The sequence below is a fragment of the Sinocyclocheilus anshuiensis genome, unplaced genomic scaffold (genome assembly GCF_001515605.1).
Source record: "Sinocyclocheilus anshuiensis isolate Anshui unplaced genomic scaffold, SAMN03320099.WGS_v1.1 scaffold348, whole genome shotgun sequence".
Lineage (NCBI taxonomy): Eukaryota > Metazoa > Chordata > Actinopteri > Cypriniformes > Cyprinidae > Sinocyclocheilus > Sinocyclocheilus anshuiensis.
This window is the reverse complement of record NW_015555762.1, coordinates 1,944,138-1,966,036: the sequence shown is the minus strand read 5'-3', so window position 1 is coordinate 1,966,036 and position 21,899 is coordinate 1,944,138. Positions and strand designations below refer to the sequence as shown.

The 21,899-nt window shown below is 35.7% G+C and overlaps 1 protein-coding gene across 1 annotated transcript in view; it reads right to left on the bottom strand.

Annotated features, from left to right (window-relative positions):
- LOC107673995 (receptor tyrosine-protein kinase erbB-4-like) overlaps window positions 1–13,873 on the bottom strand; it is a 150,797-nt gene extending 136,924 nt beyond the window's left edge. Inside the window, exon 1 of the mRNA XM_016467846.1 lies at window positions 13,546–13,873. Coding sequence (XP_016323332.1) covers window positions 13,546–13,624 — 79 coding nt within the window. The 5' untranslated portion in view covers window positions 13,625–13,873. The remainder of the gene's footprint in view (window positions 1–13,545) is intronic.
- Between the last annotated feature and the right edge of the window lie 8,026 nt (window positions 13,874–21,899).

Below are 21,899 nucleotides of genomic sequence, written 5' to 3'. Positions count from 1 at the left end.
CATCTGACCAATCACAGCAGTGAGGGCTCACGGAAAGGAGGGGTTTAGAGAGACTGATTCTTTGAACTGCTTCGCACAAGTCGTTTACGAACCATTTAGAAATGAGGTAAAATTAAATCAATTTTTTTGAGAAAACTAACGTGTTTTTTGACCTTGCTTGCATGTAAACCTGTTTTAGGAGACTCATAAAACAATATTAGCAACCTTAAAAATGGCATAATAGGGGCACTTTAAAAGACATTTCTTTTAAATGTATAGCACAGTAATGGGGGCAGCAACATATGATAGATAGGACAGAACAAGCAAGGCTATTAATAATCTTTCATTGTGCAAAATAATTTTGTATAATAATACGAAAGGCTCAATACAGGGTGAAGCTCTTATGCACATCCCGTGCGCAGAATGATGCGCTTGAAGCAACACGGCGCCCGGGGAGCAGTTGGGGGTTCGGTGCCTTGCTCAAGGGCACCTCAGTCGTGGTATTGAAGGTGGGAAAGAGCGCTGTACATTCACTCTCCCCACCTACAATCTCTGCCGGTACGAGACTCGAACCTTTGGGTTACGAGTCCGACTCTCTAACCATTAGACTACGACTTCCCCAATACTGGTAATACTGATTAATAATCACACACAAAGCACAAATGAAGAACAAGCTAGCATTTATTTGAGGAATATTTAAAGAACAACAAAATTTGAAGCTCTAAATTTATTTACAAAGCAGTTAATTAAAATTGCTGAAAAAAGCCCACCCAAAATATTGTGAGCGTTAGTAGTAGTAGTAGGAAAGGAGGGGTTTAGAGAGACTGATTCTTTGAACTGCTTCGCACAAGTCGTTTACGAACCATTTAGAAATGAGGTAAAATTAAATCAATTTTTTTGAGAAAACTAACGTGTTTTTTGACCTTGCTTGCATGTAAACCTGTTTTAGGAGACTCATAAAACAATATTAGCAACCTTAAAAATGGCATAATAGGGGCACTTTAAAAGACATTTCTTTTAAATGTATAGCACAGTAATGGGGGCAGCAACATATGATAGATAGGACAGAACAAGCAAGGCTATTAATAATCTTTCATTGTGCAAAATAATTTTGTATAATAATACGAAAGGCTCAATACAGGGTGAAGCTCTTATGCACATCCCGTGCGCAGAATGATGCGCTTGAAGCAACACGGAGTCACAGCGCGCAGCATAGAAATGTTCAAAGCAAAAAGTGAAGAGATATTAATGTGTATTTTATTAAATCTGTGCAATAGTTTGAGCCTTTTCTTTTAACAGTTTTAAATCTCAGTTACTGTGCGCTCTTGGAGAGAGTTTCATCGTCTTGACTGTTGAAACCGAACGCGACACGCAGTTTGAATGCTGAATGGAGGATGACAGACAGCCGCAGCGGAGCGAAGAGTTTACATGAACTTGACTTAAATATTCCTCACATTAAACTACAGAACAGCTTCAGAACACTTGGAATATAGTGCACGGAAACTTTATGGTGCTTTATAATGTTTTTGTGCCTTTCGTGCGGCTTAACAATAACAGAATAGTATACGCACAATATCGGATTTGAATCGGTCTCGTCTGACCGATACTAGATCCAACAGAAAATGCCAGTATCGGAGCCGATACCGATACTGAGTATCGGATCGGTGCATCCCTAGTCACAATTCCTTTTGGAGTTTTTCTCAGCAAATGTAGACATTTGCAATTAATTTACAATTGATTTATATAACAACAACAACAACAACAACGGTTATTATTATTATTAACAAATTTAACATGATAAATTATTACCCTGTGTATTATTGCTATTCTTAACTTATTGTAAAAAGTAGCCTAGATACCTTATAAGTATAACTATATCTGTATAGCATGTTTGTGTTATGAAAAATTCTGTTATTGGATTTGAAGTCATGATGCACTTTCAGACAGTGATTTTAACTCTGACTTATGAAGCCTGTGGAAAGGCAGGGATACCGAAATAGCACATTGTCAGTTTGTTCAGAGGTCAAGGGTAACTTTCTATCTGTGGGATGGTTAAAGAGTCTGCCTCACCTCACACAAACCTCACGCTGCCTGAAAACCGAGAGCTGAGCTTAACACCATTACAAGGTGAAGACAAAACCGAGGGAGCACTGGTTACTTGTCAGGAAACTATAATGGATAGCAGAAGTAATACACTGTGTTACTGCCAATACTGAATGCTTCTTGCCAACAGAGAGTTATTCATTTAGTTTCTCACAGTTCCTTTAGCGTCATTTGAAGCACAACATTTAATTCTTCAGAATAAATTTCACAACATGAAATTAATAATGTCTAATACTCCACTGACAAATTGAGAAGTATTCTATCATCAAAAGCAACCAAACCAAAGTTATCCAAATCATGTATGGACACTTTCTATGAGTCTTGACAGCATATAACACATTTTTATTTTTTTACCTATTTACTTACTTACTTATATCCAGCAAAGCGACAATAAAGACTTTTAGAATGTTACAAAAATGTATTTAAAATAAATTCTATTCTTCTAAAAATCATGAAGAAAATGCATCAGAATTTTCACTAAAAATATTAAGCATGAAAACCATTTTCAACACTGATACTTAATGTTTCTTGAGCACCAAAGCAGCATATCAGAATGATTTCTGAAGGATCATACAGTATGTGATTGGCTGTATCTGACTATAGGTGCTTGACTAGTGCTGTAACATTACTCTCGATAATAGCAGCTGAACTTTTCTTTGCAACTGAAAGATGACTTCAAAAACTTTCATAATATCTGAGAATATGCTATTAAAGAATGGCAGATACATCATAAGGTCTGACTTTAGTTAGATTTCCCAAAGTGCACAGGAGGATGCATGACTCCATGAATGATATGAAACTCAGAATTGCTGAAAGACTTTTTTTGTTGAATGATTAAACTGCTCTAAAAGTGTCTCTCCAAGGGATGAGAACTTTTCCCTAAATGTCAAAGCTATAAAAAAGAGCATGTAATACCATATTGCTCAAAATATATGTTAATATAATAAGTGGTTATTGCAATTTTCTTCATCTTCTATTTCTGTACATTTGGTACATTACTGTTATTCTGTTGTATGCATTGTCTCGTTTGCATATTTTACATTGAATATATAAAACAAAGCTTAAACTAAATCTAAATGTCAGTTTATTTCCATGCCTTTGTGCCCTAAAAATGTCTTAGTTCATTTAATTGCACGGTTGACACAGGAGAACAATTGTGGCTTAGACTGTGTCATTGTGTGTGCGCATGCAATGGAGGAGAGCATCCATGTCATTTATCAAACCAGTCTGGACTGGAGCTGATGAATTGAACATCACATCCAGCTGGACACATTCTTTTCACAAAGAACAGCTCTTTTGCCAGCCAGTGTGACAGACATCCCAGAGTAAGACTCGACTGAGCTCACAGCGGGTAGATCACAGGCCACATATGGCAGAAAGCAGCATGTAAGACATCAGCGTGCCTTTGAGACCATTAATCGCTTTAGTATTAATTGGAAAATTGGGATTTAGTGTTAATTGACTGGCACTGGAAAAATATAGGACTATAAAAGAGCACTGTGGCTCAGAACTGTGTGTGATGACAGAAACACTGGCCTGCCACGGCACAATAGAGCATAACGGTGACCACACATTTGCCAGCGGCCCTGGTTCCGGAAGTGTTTTTCCCATTCATTTTCTCCACAGTGGCTTTAAAAACATTCTTCAGTGAAGATTTAAGCCACAAACTAAACCAACCAGAGAGAAATCACAACGTTGCAACTTTTAATTGGAAGATGAAAATTGGAAAAAAAGCAGTAGACAAATGAATAAAAAAAGTAGACATGAATGAATAAAGCACTGCAAATGACATAATCAAAAAAGATTTTACAACTACAATATTATAAAATGATATTATACATATTAATATATTATATCATAATAATTATATAATATAATATTAGTAATTGGCTACAGTATACTAGTATACAATAAGTATACATACATACGCATATATATATATATATATATACACACACACACACAAATATATGTTTGTTTGTGTGTGTGTGTGTGTGTGTGTGTGTGTGTGTGTGTGTGTGTGTGTGTGTGTGTGTGTGTGTGTGTGTGTGTGTGTGTGTGTGTGTGTGTGTGTGTGTGTGTGTGTGTGTGTGTGTGTGTGTGTGTGTGTGTGTGTGTGTGTGTGTGTGTGTGTGTGTGTGTGTGTGTGTGTGTGTGTGTGTGTGTGTGTGTGTGTGTGTGTGTGTGTGTGTGTGTGTGTGTGTGTGTGTGTGTGTGTGTGTGTGTGTGTGTGTGTGTGTGTGTGTGTGTGTGTGTGTGTGTGTGTGTGTGTGTGTGTGTGTGTGTGTGTGTGTGTGTGTGTGTGTGTGTGTGTGTGTGTGTGTGTGTGTGTGTGTGTGTGTGTGTGTGTGTGTGTGTGTGTGTGTGTGTGTGTGTGTGTGTGTGTGTGTGTGTGTGTGTGTGTGTGTGTGTGTGTGTGTGTGTGTGTGTGTGTGTGTGTGTGTGTGTGTGTGTGTGTGTGTGTGTGTGTGTGTGTGTGTGTGTGTGTGTGTGTGTGTGTGTGTGTGTGTGTGTGTGTGTGTGTGTGTGTGTGTGTGTGTGTGTGTGTGTGTGTGTGTGTGTGTGTGTGTGTGTGTGTGTGTGTGTGTGTGTGTGTGTGTGTGTGTGTGTGTGTGTGTGTGTGTGTGTGTGTGTGTGTGTGTGTGTGTGTGTGTGTTTTATTTATTAATAATAATAATATAGCAGTGCTTCATGGGAATGGATGATCACAGCAGAGTTATTTTGCCAATAGTTTTTTTGCATACAGTGATTGGTGGATTTCTTTATAGGATTCATAGGGAATGTAGTACTTAACTGGGATACCATTATGGGCCATTTAACACAACTGACTTTTTGCTTCTACAGAAGTTTATGTCAATATTGCTTAATAGCAGAGCGCAAAATAAGTTGATATATAATTTCTTTGGATAAAATGAATGTGATTTTTAATTTTTGAATCGCTGCTGTTGCACTGTACAAAGAAAAATGTAATTCTCAGCTTAATAAAGGCTCAGTCCAGCCAGCACAAAAAGCTGTGTTTGTGTATTCACACTAAAGGTCATTCTATATCTGTTTGCATGTCTTCTCAACTTCAAACGTATACTTATGAGGATTCGCATGATTGTGCAAATGTGTTTAAGATTACAGAACGTACATGTTTTCTTCCTGAATACTGAAAGGCATCGTTAAAATGCTACTGGGTCCCAGGTGGGCTAGCAAGACCTGGATTCTCCTGATGAGCAATCTGTCCAATCAGGCAACATATTGTCAGGGCTGTCCATAATGAGCAGCCAACATGTGCTGTCATGCAAATGAGCACAGGCTACTTCGGCACAAAACATGTGGCGCTGCACTACTAATTTTCCTTTTTGATCTCTGGCTAATTCGCCTAATTAGGAAGGCAGTTTCAGTGTGGACTCTTCTGTATGGGTGTTTACACTCCATTCTAATAACATACCAACAATATAGCATGTTTTAATAAATATCACTGCAGCTAAGATGGTAGAGCCGCCACACACACACACACACACACACACACACAAAACGACACACACAAACACACACACACCCATAAAGTTTTACTAAAGTGGAGATAAATGCAGAAAGCTATTAGGGTGATAGCAAAAAAAAAGAATGTCACTTGCAAATTAAAGTCAAATATAAGAAAATTAAGAAAGACAATAAGGCCTATTTCTAGGACCATTAGCATTTTACAATGTGACATTATTGTAATGATAATTAAGTAGATTTCCTACTAAATTCTAAGTACCTTAATGTGTCCGGACAGATTTTTTCCTTTTTTTTTTTTTTAAATTTCCCATGAATTCCAAGGGTGACAGCCAAGTGTGATTCTCATATTACAATAAAACATTTTTGCTTGAATTTTAATAATAAATTATATATATATATATATATATATATAATTTATTATTAAAATTCAAGCAAAGACGTTTTATTGTTTATATATGTTTCTATATATATGAATTCATTCATTAAAATCAGTACAAATACTACAATTATGTATAAATTCCTCAAAATCTGTACTTAGTTGTCATGAAAAAATAAAACGCAAAAAAAGTTTCTCAAAATATTTAACTAAATATACAAAAACCTTACTTTTAATTAATTTCTATTAATTATGTAATTTCTATAATCCATTGACTAATATTTTGGAGTGCCATATCCCAAAAACAAGTAAACAATGAACTTTATAAAAAGCTTGCATTTAACTAGAGCATCAAATATATTTTAATTAATCTCAAAAGTAATGCATTGATTTCCCCATTCTACACCCATGAAATAATATCGAATCTTACACTGTTCCCTTTATTATATCAATAAAACATCATCAGATCTTAATAACCATAATGCTATATATCTCCCAATGACATCTCAAGCCCAAATATTGTTTTTCTTCCCTCAGCCACCTTCAGGGCTGCTCAAATCCATTCTAACAGCTGGAACCGTCAGTCACAGCACATCCACAAAGGACAGAATAATGACTATTCATCATCACCATTATCATAATTAGCATTGTCAAATGAAGATTGCATTGCCTAGGGAATCAGTGTTGGACTATAACCAAAACTCTTACTAAATTTGACCAGTGAAGAGACTACAATTTGCCACCATTTGCTGTGTCCATGGGTGGTTGTAGGGGTGTTGTTATGCAGTTACTAACGTGTTCTGAGGGGTTGCAAAGTCAAAAGAGGCCACCAAAAATCAAAAGATTATTTGTTCTTTAAATCTGGCCCATGTCATTCATTCAATTTGAGTCTGAGGTTATTTATTCATTTAAAATAATTCTCAGTAAGTTGTGAGTTTAAATTGTACATTGCACTTCTGTTTATTCTCTATATTTTCTCTTCTTGCCTTCTTCTGCAGAGTCCCTCACTAAAGAATCCTTGATACTTGCTCCAGTTCTGAAAATGAGGCAGACGCAGATGGCTAGTGAAAGATGCTATTAACCACACACCCTAAACCTCTCTATCCTAAAAGCCCTGCAGGTCTTCATGTTTGAACCCTCCTTCTGTTAATACCAACAGGAGGAGTAATCCAAATTGAAATGCATAAATCAAAAGAGACAAAAGTGTTATGTTATTATTTTACCTTTTAAATAAAAGACAGACCTTTTCATAATTTCCCCACGAATCCAAAAACAAATAGAAAGAAAGACAATTAAGCATAGACAAACAAACAAAGATATATATATATATATATATATATATATATATAAACAAAGTAAAAAGAAACAAAGAAAATAAATAAATAATAAAAAAACAAATGTTAAATAAATAAACAAATAAAGGTGGTTCAATTTAACTGACATGCTCAACTACATGGGCTTGGTCAATATGTGATAGTTGTTAGTTTAACCACTCAGTTACATAAATCCATACACATTACAAATCCAGGTTTAAGCTCCTAACATATTTAAAGAAACCAGTGCAAATTTCTCAACACAGAAAAATAATACAGCTTTAATGATTTCTGCACAGCTAGACACAAGTACAGCACATTTTAAGATGTTCCGGTAAATCACAAATGCCATCTTTCACAGAAACTGATGCCATTAGGGACATCATTCTGTGACAGCACTCCAGTATGTCTTGCACACTGAGATGTGATGTTTTTATACAGTTATGACGAAGATACTTCTGTATGACACATAAAAGACCATGCAAAGAGGTTTCAGAGCTCCGGGTTGTTTCTTTTCTAGTGATGCTCAAGTTCAAGGAAAAGTTCACTTCCAGAATAAAAATTTCCTGATAATTTACTCACCCCCATGTGATCCAAGATGTTCATGTCTTTCTGTCTACAGTCACAAAGAAATTAAGGTTTTTGAGGAAAACATTCCAGGTTTTTTCTCCATATAGTGGACTTCAATGGTGGTCAACGGTTTGAAGGTCTAAATTGCAGTTTCAATGCAGCTTCAAATGGCTCTACATGATCCCAGCCGAGGAATAAGGGTCTTATCTAGCGAAACGATCAGTCATTTTCTTAAACAATAAAAATGTATATACTTTTCAACCAAAAATCTAAAGCATTTATTAATCTCTGTTAATGTTAATTTCAACAGCGTTAAATAATGGTACCTTATTGTAAAGTGTTACCAACACATATATATGTGGTCATGATAACTTTGGATAATCCAACGAATGAAAAGCGCTTCATCTAATTTTTATTTTACCAAACCAAAAGATAATGTGAGACTTATTTGTTATGAATTATGTAACACTTGAAACAACATACAGAACTACCACATTTTGCTATAAGTTTTATTGCATCATATAATAATTGCTGTTAATAGTGTTCATCGTCTGTTTTATTACGTCTTAAATTGATTTTTCCGTACATTTCTGCCATATGTACATTGACTGACAGTCACCACTGATAAGCTACCACTAAATATTGTAGAAACTTAATTTGCTGTAAAGTTGCTTTGCAATGATTTGTATCGTGAAAAGCGCTGTACAAATAAACTTGACTTGACTTGACTTGAATTTAAAGGTCACATATACTTTGGTATAAACTGTATACCAGAACTGTACAATCATATCATCCAGCCTTGGTTCAGACAGTGCCCTTAATCAGGTTATTATAGTTCTGTGAAACATTAATTTGTTCATGTGTGTTAAATTACATTCATGCAATGTACAGCCCATTCCCAGCAGCTACATGTAATTCCCAATATTCCAAGTGCTGAATATCCCAGAGAGATACAATAAGAAATGAATTCAGATAGTAAGGGGGTGTCCAATAACTCACTGCCCAACCCTAAGACTTTACCAGTGGCCAGCTATATATAGGTAGTAAAACCAAATGGTAGACTCCAGCATTAAAGAGGCTAGTGGCAAGTGAGCCAGTAAAAGTGCTGTGCTCTGCAACAAGATTTTTCTTAATCTGCATTCCTGTCTTGTTCTAAACAAACAAAGCAAACAAACAAACAAAGCAAACAAACAAACAAAAATTTATAAATAAACAAACAAACAAACAAACAAACAAATAAATAATAGCTTTTGTCTAAGTAAATATAGCATCTACTTTAATTCAAGTCTGCATTATAAGGTTAAACCTCTCATTTCATGGTACAGTTTAACTGGTCCCCTTTCATCCAAAACGTTCACTGCATTGAGGGAAATAAGTGATGAGCTCTCCACTGTGAACATAAAGCAACTATTATAGATTCTCACAAGGTCTTTTTAAACCAGTAATCCAAGGTGACACACTATCACCCCACCTTCACAGTAGGAGTTTTATGAACCTTTAAACTGAGAGAAACTGCAGTGATATTTCTGTAGGATTGCGACGTGACATCTGCCCTCTATCTCACCTAAACAGAGCAACAGAAGAGAGGCCATGAGGCTTGATGGACACAAGAAGACACAGAGATGTTGGAGTACAATCGCTTATCACTCTCTCCCATTTGCTCTCTCTCTTTTTCAGTCCCTCTTTATCTTTCTCTCCCATCCACTACCACAGCTGCCATTTCTGAGCACATGCTCATTTATTACAGGTCACTGGCGCACAAGGAAGAGTTTAAGGGGCAGCACGCTAATTCACAATAAACTGCAAAAAAAAAAAGAAAAAAAAGATTATCTGCTCTTTTCTGTTAAACCAGCATTTCTCAACTGGTGAGTCGCAACCCAAAAATGGCAACAGCAGAGAAAAAAAAACAAAAAAAACAATGCTGAATACAAATAACAAAATGCAAATAACCATATAACCATGCATAGTTTTTGATAAAAAGGCTCATCAACATTAAAAAGGGAGGAAGAAATGCTTTCTGTATCGTTGCATGCTGACAAGTAAGGTCATTAGTAAAATTAGTACACAGAATAAAAATATACATTATTTTGTCACAAATTCATCAGTCATTTTGCAGAAGCTAGTCAAATTAAGTAGACGCCAACACAGAAAAGTTGCATGACAACTTCAATTAAAACCATCTTTAAGAAACCACCAGTAAAATTATGAATAATTTTAAATTGTGTCAAAATAATCTAATTGTACAATTTTCACCTATTGCAAGCATAACCAACATTTAACATTAGAGTCTATGGAGTTGCATTTGTCTTACATTTGAATTTCTAGATCAACGAAAACTCAAGGCTTAAGACATACCAAAAAAAAAAAATCATAGCAGAAGTCAAGTCCTTCAGGCAAATTTTCTTCTCTAAGAAGGGAGGGACTTATTATGAAATTCCAGGTTTCAAACTCAAAAAGAACATTCTGAATATTGCAAAATTAACTGCTAGTTGCTAGGCAACCACACATCCCATCTATCCCATAATTACACAAAATATAATTAGCCACAGATCCTTCATGCACGCAAAGTCTAGTATGTGTTTTCAGTTATTGTTATAGCTGTTCAAAATGTGGAGGAAGAATAATAATAAAAGGCCAGAGCAACAGCAAACATAAAAGACAAGGAGGTTGTGCTACATCAGAAATAACCTACAGAAATCCAGGCTAAAACTTGAGCTGTCTTTAGATGCAGTTTGTTGCTTCAGTTTCAGATGTTGCATGCCTGTATAAATGATCACATTAGTATGGGAAGTAACGGATCACAGCTGACGAAGAGGCACCGAGCCAAACAGTTCTGAGAGGATGGAGAAAGACTGAGAGACAGTGAGGAGACATTGAGGATGAAGGAGGTGGACGATGTCTTAGAGGCAAACGGACAGAAGCCATGCCACAACCACAGAAAGAGACCAGCAGGCGTTTCTTTTCAGAGAAGAATGTCAAGTGGTGGAAAAAACAAACCCTTAAGCTAGTGAAAAGGAGAATTATTTTGGCTACTCTGAAGTTCCCTGAAAAAAAGAGCAATCCCATAGATTATAATTAGCTTTATTGGCTTAGTCCACACCAAAGAACTGACACGTCCATGATTCAGACGTTTGAGGAAGAAAAAAAGCTGTTTGGTAACTCTTCTGAAGAAGAAAAAAAAAGATATTTAAAATAATGTAAAATTAAAATACATGACAATTAATATTTTCAACTCTGCGGGCGATTCTCACGATTGTGAGTCCAGGTCACAATTAAATCCTAAAATCAAAAGTAAATAACAAAATAAAGTTGCAAGCCAGTAAATATAATTGGCCAATTAAAATCAATTAGTTTTTTTGTTTGTGTGTGTGTATTTTGACAGGTTTCGTGATAGTTTGAAATATCATGATTTGCAGTTCTGAAAATTTTGAATATAATAATTATTAATGTTATTACAAAATATTATTTTTTTAAAAATTGTAATCATTAAATGTCCGCATAACTGCAATAAATGTCCTTCTACTGTAAGACATAGACAACAAGTGTATTTTAAAGTTATGACTCCATGACAAACAATTCCTAATAAGAGGATTAAGCTTGGCTAAAATTGCAAACAACATTTCCTGCTCATAAAAATATTAATGTCTAGACACCATATCAGTGACAAGCTTAATTACTGGGAGACTCATTGGGGCTCTCAAATGGGGCTTAATCCAAGTTGACGCTGAGTAATAATTTGACTGCATTCCCGAGTCAATATCCTTTAGAACTTAAATGTCACATCTCAGCCTGGGTCAGATGTTGTGTCATTTATCTGCAGACTGAGTGAGCTGAAGCAGAAATTAGATATAAAGGAAAATGTATGAAAAAAAAAAATAATAAAATGAACAGCAAAAATATGAAACCTGATGACCCTGCAATAATTTGTGAAGAGTTTTCTGCATGGGGGATTTTAAATATATCTTCCACAAATATCACAATTCTCTTTTGAGGTAAACAGTGAACATGTTTTGATGACATTTGCCCATTCAGTGAACAGTTATATTCATTATAAGAACTAAAACACATAAATCAACAGTACAAGTCTGCCTCCCTGGATACAGGCTTAACACCGTTTTGCGTCATAACGCTCACTTATATTTGTGTCATGATAAACACCTTCCACATTTCTCCTTGTTCATACACTGCACAACAAAACTTAATTCATGCACCGCCACCGCTGAGTTCGCTTCTCACAGTAGGGATGCAGAAATATGCTGAGCAGCTATTTGAACACAGCGTAGGGGTCCGCAGCGCGATGCCAAGCGCGCAGGAAATGCGCGTTCCGCTGAGCGCGCTCCCGCGCTGCGTTCCACTAAGCGCCTTTACGCGCATCGACACATTAAAATAGATTCTATGACAGCACATAGAACCACATGATATAAAGTTGTGAAATTTATCACAGTGACTGGTAAGAGTCTCAACATTCCCAATAACCATTCTGGTGTTTCCATCTCATTCTCTCAAGCGCCACCAACAGGTCAAAGTTGCACTTACGTTTCTTATTTTAAACATTCAAAACTGGTCTAAAAGGTTTTATTTTTTATTTTTTTTTGCCCCTGATTCTTTGGAACATGCTAAGCCATGTAATTTCCACCATTTTCAATTTCATAAAAAGCATGTTATCAAAATCCACCTACAGTGCTTCTTCGTCAAATTTGGTTCAGATCACCATCAGACTATTGTTGTCAAAACTGAATAAAATCAATCTGATTAACCAAACCGTTCACATATAACACAACAACAATTTTTGCAGCGAGGTTGCCAAACAGGAAGTGGGAAATCTTTGCAATGTTTTTGCCTATTGAAACAAAACTTGTCAGATATCAGTGGTATATGTGATCAGTTTGTGGACTGCACCAACTACTGGTTTTGCTTAGAACTTTTCAATTGTTTGGCCTAAAGCCGTGACCTAAGGTCGGCCATATTGGGTATCAGCCATTTTGAAATGCATTTAAAACCTTTTTTTTTTTCTAACTCCTTCTCAGAGTTCATTGGATGTTCACCAAATTAAGGTCAGATCATCTTCAGACCATGCTGGACTGAGATATCAAATGGTTTCTTTTACATTCCCAAGTTCTCATGTAACATGTCAACAAGTTTGACAGCAAGCATGCCAGACTACGGCTGTATCTCAGCAATGCTTTGGTGTATTGACTCGAAACTTTCTGCGTGACATTGGCACAATGTCCTGAAAATACCTTACGAATTTCGAGACAGTGTCAACTATTGGTCAAGAGTTATAAGCATGTGTATTATGAGTATTTTTTTTTTAAATCATCACTATCATCCCCACTATTAAATATACTCTGCTGCTATACTTATATGAGCCTATCCATTTCAGGAAATTATAATTATCGATGAAACCAGATTGCCTGGCGTGCCATATCCTGACTACTGATTGGCTAATATTACAAAATAAGCACTGGACGAAATGTATAAACAAACAGAGATGGTACATGCTGCGTTGAGTCCTCAAGTATGTGTGTGATTCCAATGAATTCCTCCTCTGGCCGTCATAAAGACGGGGGGGGGGTACACTGTGCCTAAAGCATACACTTCACAATCTTTCAATCTCCGGTCGTTCAAGTGCAGCAAAGTAGTCGATAACAACAGCGCACACCGGACAAGTGCGCAGCTTGCCAAGACCCTTTACGCACCGGCACTATCACTCACCTGACTGCCCGCTGCTCCTCTGAACCACCACAGGTATGAAGACGAGGCAGAAGAAGAGAGGAAAACGAGCCGACCACATTTCTGCTTATTTTAAGAAGTTATATCTCCATACATTAGCATGATCAATAGAGAATCCGGGCATTGACAGTCCAGCGTCTGCGTCTCCAGCGCGCACACTCACGTCTTCGTTCCACAGCACATTCTGTTACAATAAACACAGCTGGACTGGTTTGCTTTTGCGCTGTTTTTGTTTGTTGAAAAGTAATTGTGTCTGATTATCCGGATTGAACGACTTGTAACCATTTCATTACCTCGATGGATTCGCAACTTCGGCTTGAGAGTCAAGACACGCCCCTCCTTGTGCTGAACACCGCCTACCTGAATTATGAATGGTCAAAAGAGGCGCTTTAGCAGACGAGGCCACGCCCACCCGCGACTGCTTTGCATATAAACCTGCTTTCACTGCAGCTATGTCAGCGCTTTTAAACACTTTCCTGCCAAGGATAATTCTCCTGAGAGGGACTCCCTTCATAAAATATAGTTTAATCTGTAAAATAGCGTGATTTTGTAAAGACAATAGGCCTAAATCAAATGTGACATTTAGTAAATAATATGCCTATATAATTATTATAGCTACAGTCAAAACAAATGATTAAAATTGTATCTTAATAGTATTTAATTTTATTTGTATTGCACTGTAAATATTGCTCCAAAGCAGTTTTATATTGAGAGTTTTGTCTTATAACAATATTGATAGGTAATAGTGTACAAACTACAAATATATACATTGATGGAGAGAACGCCTATAAATAAATGATCTATCTATCTATCTATCTATCTGTCTATCTGTCTGTCTGTCTGTCTGTCTATCTATCTATCTATCTATCTATCAAGCATGATTTTTTCCTGCTTAATTTTCTGATTAATTTCATGATTTCCATCCTTTGAATAAATAAATAAATAAATAAGTTAATTAATTAATTAATTAATTAATTTAAACAAATCTGTAATTTGTCCTTCCTCAATTAGAAAATGTATGTGTTGAATAAATATGATGATATGTACAAAAGTCTACGCACAGCTATTTTCAGGTGAAAATCTGAATATAACCATTTTTCAGGTTAAATTTATTATTACATTTATGTATTATAATTAATTATGCCACAGAAGTTAAAACAAAACCTGTACATTAATAACTGAAAAATTCATACAGTCACATCCAAATAGGTTCTAATATTAATACCCAAATAGGTTCTAATACTAGTTCTAATATAAAATAAAGTAACACATTTTCCCCTTACAGCCTTACCATGCTCTAGTGACACTTTGAACAGAGGCCTACAGTACTTTACTGTATTCATATTGACTATGCTATTAAAATTATAGCATTTAATTGAGTAATGACCTCTCTATATGCAATGGTTATGGTATATAATGTGGTATTGTGACACTGATACTTCATAAGTGTTTGCATCTGTGTCAGGCTGAACTCTATTAACCTGTTCAGTCCCTAACCACTAGAGGCCCTCACATTACAATCAAGAATGCATTCTTAATGGTGACTCAGCATGATCAAAACCTTTTTGGGGTTTCCTCTGTAAGCCATAATCTCCTTCAGAGCAAGTATTTGACAGTGGGTGGTTAGACTTTAACACACAATATACTTAGTATTATAAATATAAATGAATGTACAGAATGTTTTTAAGGGTATTGTGACATTCTCTCTCTCGCTCTCTCTGTCTCTCTCTCTCTCTCTCAAAAAACAAAAAACAAAAACAACAACAACAACAACAGAATTGTGGGATGTAAACTCAGAATTCGGAGTCAGATTAAGATCACAATTTCCTTTTTATTTTTTTAATTCTGTGGCAAAAAAAAAGGAAAGAAACTGCAAGATATAAACTCAGAATTCAAAGAAAATTTTTCATTTATATTTTGCCATTCTGATTTTTCTTCTCAGAAGAAACTAAGGCCAAATTGTTAGACAAAATGTATATAGTGGGGTGGAAACAGGTTCCCAAAATTCCCATTGCTGTCCTTTTTTTTGCCCTTTTTTAATTAAATGGGTTTCCATAGGGAATGTCTATTTTTGTGGTTAGCATGGACTCATAGATAACGTAACTACACCATGTGGAATCAAAAACATATTTTTCCATTGATAAAAAAAACTGTACTTTATATGTTCCATATATATCACTACAATTATATTATTTCAAACAGCCAAACACACCTGTGTCCACACTCTAGTGTAAATCACTCTGGAAACTCTAATAGCAGCTCCATGAAGAACTGCAGAAGGCCACTGTGGGTTTTTGTGCAGTTCTATCAGATCAATATGTTCCAATGTTCCTTTTAGGACAGAACAGAGGGCATTCACACAAGGAAGAATGGCTTTGAGCAAGTAATTCCTTGGCACTTTCTGCTCTTAAGACTCAGAGGTGAAGGTTGAGTCCACATTTACTGGCAAGGTTTGTAAAGACAACCAGAGCCTATTTATTGATCTTCCTCACCCTTGACTTTAGATTTCCTTTGCTTTTGGTATCATTTTGTATTTAAAATTCTCTCAAATAAAAGTTTTATGAATTGAATTATGCTCAAAGCAAAACAATGTTTGCTTTACTCTTGCAAGACAGATTTGCTATTCTGGATTTATAGTTTGTATCTGAAGGATACAAGTAGTATCCAAGTAATACATTTTCATTCTCTGTTAGTGGGTTTTGTTCTCCATATGCACTTATACTTACTGCCAATCAAAGTAGTGTTTGAAGTAGTACTGAATCTTGCCGCAGGAGAATTTGTCTTCAGTTTTCTACTATCATAATATTTTTTATAGAATCCGTACCTATTCCATCTACTAGAACACCCTCATGATGAAACTACACTATATTTCTTAGAAGGCACAGTCTCAATTATTGTTTGAAAGAAATGTCAAACAGTTTGAAATTGAGTCCTCATACTAACTGCAGAAATTTTGCTTATTTAGACATGGCGTGTCACAAAATTTGGTTACAGAACATGAGCCGATGGCATTTGATGTTATATATTTAATGTTACAAAAAGATTTAAATTTTAAAATAAATGCTGTTCCTTTAATCTTTCTATTTCTATAAAGAATAAAAAAAAAGTATCATGGTTTTCTCAAAGATATGAAGCAACACAACTGTTTTCAACATTAATAATAAGATTTAATGTTCCATGAACACCAAATAAGCATATTTACAATGATTTCTGAAGGATCGTGTGACACTGAAGACTGGAGTAATGATGCTGAAAATGTAGCTTTACCATCACAGGAATAAATTACATATTTTAAATGTATTAAAATGTAAAACAGTTATTTCAAATTGTACTAACATTTCACTATTTGATCGTTTTATTATTATTATTATTATTATTATTATTGATCAAATAAAGATAGCCTTGGTGAGCATAAGAGATTTAATTCAAAACATTCAAAATCCGACTTTTTTTTTTTTTTTGTATTATAATTATTTTTGGGAGAAATATTCTTTTAACTGAATACAAACCAAAATGTTATAGCCTGGATATCCAAGAATATCCAACAAATCTGGTCTCAGCTGTTTGAGCCAGGCCTGCTATTGATGTTAAAACTATATGATAAAAAAAATTAAAACACCTCCAAGGAACCTGGGGCTGAGAGTCTGATCTGAGTATGGAATATATAAACGATGCACAGTCATGAACAGACCAAGTACAGTGCTGAGCAGAGTAAATAACCAGTCTGGCTTTTTGTCGCTAAGCAAACATCAACCCTGTCTTGGTGGAGAACTTGCTATTTGCACACAGGGGCAGTTGTAATGGAAATCAGAGCCTTGAGCACTTCCCTCACCAGGACCCCACACATCGTCATCTCCATCCCCTAAAAATAAAAGACCCCAGGTCCCTTTGTGTTACTTTGTTATACACTGAACACAAATATGTCTGTGGAGATACTCAGTCATCCAGGTCAACAAAGAACATTTTGTTTAATTTATTCTGGAATAAATATATTCTTTTTAATACACCCTCTTTATAATTACAGCGTGATGTGCGAAGTGATTTACATAAAAAAAAAAATGGATGCACTAAGCAATTTACTTTTTTTCCCCTCACATTTCCCCTCCTGACAAAAACAAGGGGCTTTTTATCACTAATGCAACAAAATTAAGCACAAAAGATACACATTAGGTGTTTAATTTGTGCTTTTTCTTTGTATTTTCTCATTATCATGCTGCCACAGAGAATGATGGCAACTGTACTGTAATTGCATGAGCCTAAATGCTTGGAAAGTTGAGGCTCAACGAAAATCCCCATTTTCCCCACATGGTAAATATGACTTGGTGACTTGAACTCAGTTTAGGCACAAGAAGCATAGACAATGAATTTAGATATTATTTTAGTCATAACTTCTGATTAGATGTCATGCAATTTTTTTGGAGAGAATGAAAACAAATTGGTGAAGAAACAATTTTTATAAATTCAGTAATGGCAAGTAACACATTGGATTAAATATGGAAGTTTGAAGTAGAAAAAAGTAGACTGAAATAGTATATTCTTGTAAAATGTAGTCCATAAATCTTTGTTTTATTTACAACTTCAGAAAATCAGACAGGGCCCAGCATGTATCCCTGATGCACACCCCTACAGGAATTCCTTTGAGAAAATATAATTTGAGCATATAAAATGTGTATGATGCATAGGTAATATGTCTGTTATTATTTACACATAGTATGGGTCAATAAACTAATACAAAAATCATGGATAATAAAAAAAATCATAAATCGATTTTGCCACTTTCAAGACAATGACATAATTGAACATTTGCTTGTGTTAGTTAATAAGCATTCATGAGGGGTGGGGAAATAAATAAAAGGGTATTTTAATGTCACCTCAGAAAAAAATAAATATATAAATAATTTAAATAGGACATATTTTAATATGTGTAAGAAAAAATGAAGCAGTATGAACGTTTTATTCTTTTGATGCTTGAAAATCCCTTTTCATCTTTGACCTATAATCATTTAATTTAATGTTATTTATTTAAAAAAAGATTTAAATAAATCTGTTAATTTAAATATAGTTAATAGACTGTAAAATACAGTAAACTATACACCAGGGGTCAAACGTCTGAAGTTCTGTTACAAATACTGAACAATTTCTTCCCAAACTCCTATGTTTTTAGTATAAGTTTACTGGCAGCTCTAATATATGCACATACTGTAAGTGATAAATAATAGATGTATTACATATTCAACATACACATTGTATATGCCCACTTCCTATTTCTTCAAGGGCATTTCTGTAGGGGTGTGCATCAGGGATACGTGTTGGGCCCTGTCTTTATACATTCCCTCCCAGACTTTTAAATGTGTGTGACATCTAATCAGAATGTGAAGTGTTAGGGAGGGTAAAGGTAAGGGCATCTCCACTTTACCTTCCATCTTTTCTGCATCCTCTCCTCTTGCTCACTACCTTCACAGCATCTCTAGGTCACCGTGTCATAATACTTAGTTGGCCTCCTCTTCAATGATTTATGGCTTTATGCTAATCATGGATTAAAATGTGACTGTGAGTCGTTTAGAGGAGGGTAGATGGTTATAAAGGTGTACGAGGGCACTCACTGAAATTGTGACAGCTCTTTAGAATGCATCACCAGATATTCATTTATGATATTGGGGTCAACTTTTTCGACCAATTATGGCAACTGAATATGCTTTTGTGGGTGTCTGTATGTGTGTGTGTGTTGATTTCCAACACTCACAGACATTTCTAATCAGGTTTGTGTGCCATTTTGCCTCCTCTGAAAAAAGAAAAGAAACGATTTTTAACAAAGATCATGCTTAGTGGAGGGAACTGAGTAGTGGTAAATACATAAGCACTGGAATATTAAATTTTAATTAGAATTCTACCTTGTAATTTTGCCATTTTCAAGACAATTAAGCAAAAGAGATTATTGATCATGTGCTCGTGTTAAAGGTAATCATAAGCATCCATGAGCAAAAAATACTTTAAACATAGTTAATATATTGTACAATATAGTAAAATCTACACTTCCAGAAAGTTTGGAATTATGACTGTGATGTTTTCAACACTGATAATAAGAAAATCAGCATATTAGAATGATTTCTGAAGGAGCATGTGACACTGAAGACTGAAGTAATGGCTACTGAAAATTCAACTTTGCATCACACACACAAAAATAAATACATTTTATAAAATATTCAAATAGGAAACAGCGATTTTAAATTGTAATAATATTTCACAATATTACAGTTTTTTCAGGTGGTAGTGTAATACTTAAAGATGCTATCTGCAAAATATGTGTCACAAATAAGTACCAATAAGTATGAGTATTTCCCACATCCCCATACTGTACTTACAGTCTTGACAGTTCAATAGTATTCAATAGATACCTCAGACAACGGGCTTTCAAATCAGCAGCTATCTCTCTCCCCCAAAGCTTTTCAAACTGACAAGTGACTGACAGCACAGTTGTCACTCATTCACAGCCGCCATGGATGACAAAATGCACACTGGGAAAACATTGTTGTTGAAATACGCTGTACACAAGCGGAGTGGGAGGAGGGTGATATAATTCAAGCGGTCACTTTGTCATTGTTCTGTTAAAAATGTGCAAAATTCAGATATTTCCATCAGAGTTGATGATGTGTCTGAGCTCTTATCAATTTCTTGGCAGTGAGGCATCATGTATAAAGACAGCAACCAATAGTGATTTCTAAATATTGCTCTATTGTTGAATAGCTCAACTAGCCTCGATGAACAACATTTTGAGTTGCACTGAACTTGGGTAAAGCTCTCTTAATTACATCCCTTTTTTTTAATTATGTGGCTTGACATTTACCATAGGCTTTCCTAAGTTAACGCTGACCAACTTTTGACCTGGTAGTCAAAATATCCCAGACCTGGAGAACAGAAAAAGACTCTTCTATTCTCTCTGCTGTTTCATAAAGCAATTTCACAACATCCTCAGAAATGTCACCACTCAGGCATAAAACATTACCTTTCACAGAATTTACATAAGTAAATGTCAATAATCCCACCTGCTTTCACCAGAGATCCACACAAAGGACAAAGATTAGGATGAAATGGAGTGTTTGCAATAGAGAGCAAAGATTAACCCCTGTTTATAAATAATCTAGGTTCATCAAACTCAGTATGGCCATTTAGAATCATATTTGCAATTTCCTAATTATTTCTTAATCCGCAACAAATAAGAATAAGGATGAGTGAATGCTGAAAACCTGACACAAACTGAACATTTGATAAGTTATAATGTAGCTGATTGTGACAGAGTGACCTGTCCCTGTCCCTGTTGGTTAGCGCAGCACACACACACACCCCTTCTTACCTCATCCTCCGTTCTCTGCTGGGGCGGTGTGGGTGCACACGCAACGCCATTAGCACGCTGGTCTTCATACACGCAAACATATCCACTCCATTTCCATCCCCATCAGTATCCATGCTGCGCATAACAACACGCATACATACCTGAGTTGTCTTTTGTTTCTATGTTCCTATGTTTTGTCATGTTATCGTGTTAATACATACCTGTGTTCAGTGTTTGTCAGCGTCTGTGTTGCCGGTCTTTCGTGTTGCTTTTCCTCCATCGGCCGGCCAAACCCGAGCTCCACCCAGCGGCCGGGATAAATAGTGCCAGGTCCGCTGTGTGTGGCTGCTTCAGCGCGAAGCACACCACACCGCCTCAGCAGAGAAAGGAGGATGAGGTAAGAATAAAATAACGAAATATTTATAGAAGCAAAACCAGACAAAAACTACAAATACAAATGTAGACATAAATAATAATAAACACATAATAATAACGTCACATTTCCATTATCCCACCCCCCTTATTAACCAGACAATAGACGAGCCGACTTCCGGTTGCTTCGCGCCGAAGCGACCACACACAGCGGACCTGGCACTATTTATCCCGGCTTTTTTATGTGTGTATATATTTATGTGGTGTTGTGAAAATGTATATACTCACCTGAATACTTACCCATCCATATTTGTAATGGGTTTTAACAAAAGGGGCGGGACTTGGACTATAAAAAGGAGCCCCAAAGGGATATTTGATGTCAGTTAACTTGGCGAGCGAGCGTGCAAGTGTGGTGCCGTGAGCAATTTTTCTTGTCATCGAGTAGTTTGCGTGTATATATTTATATATATATATATATTTCTTTTGTATAGTTTTTTTTTTTGTTTTGGTTGTTATTTGATTTTTCTTTGTTACTTTTGTATATAGCTTTTGGTTGTTTGTCTACAGGGACTGTTTCACCTCTCTAGCACTGTAAATAAACATCACTTTACACCTTACATCTCTGCGAGTATTG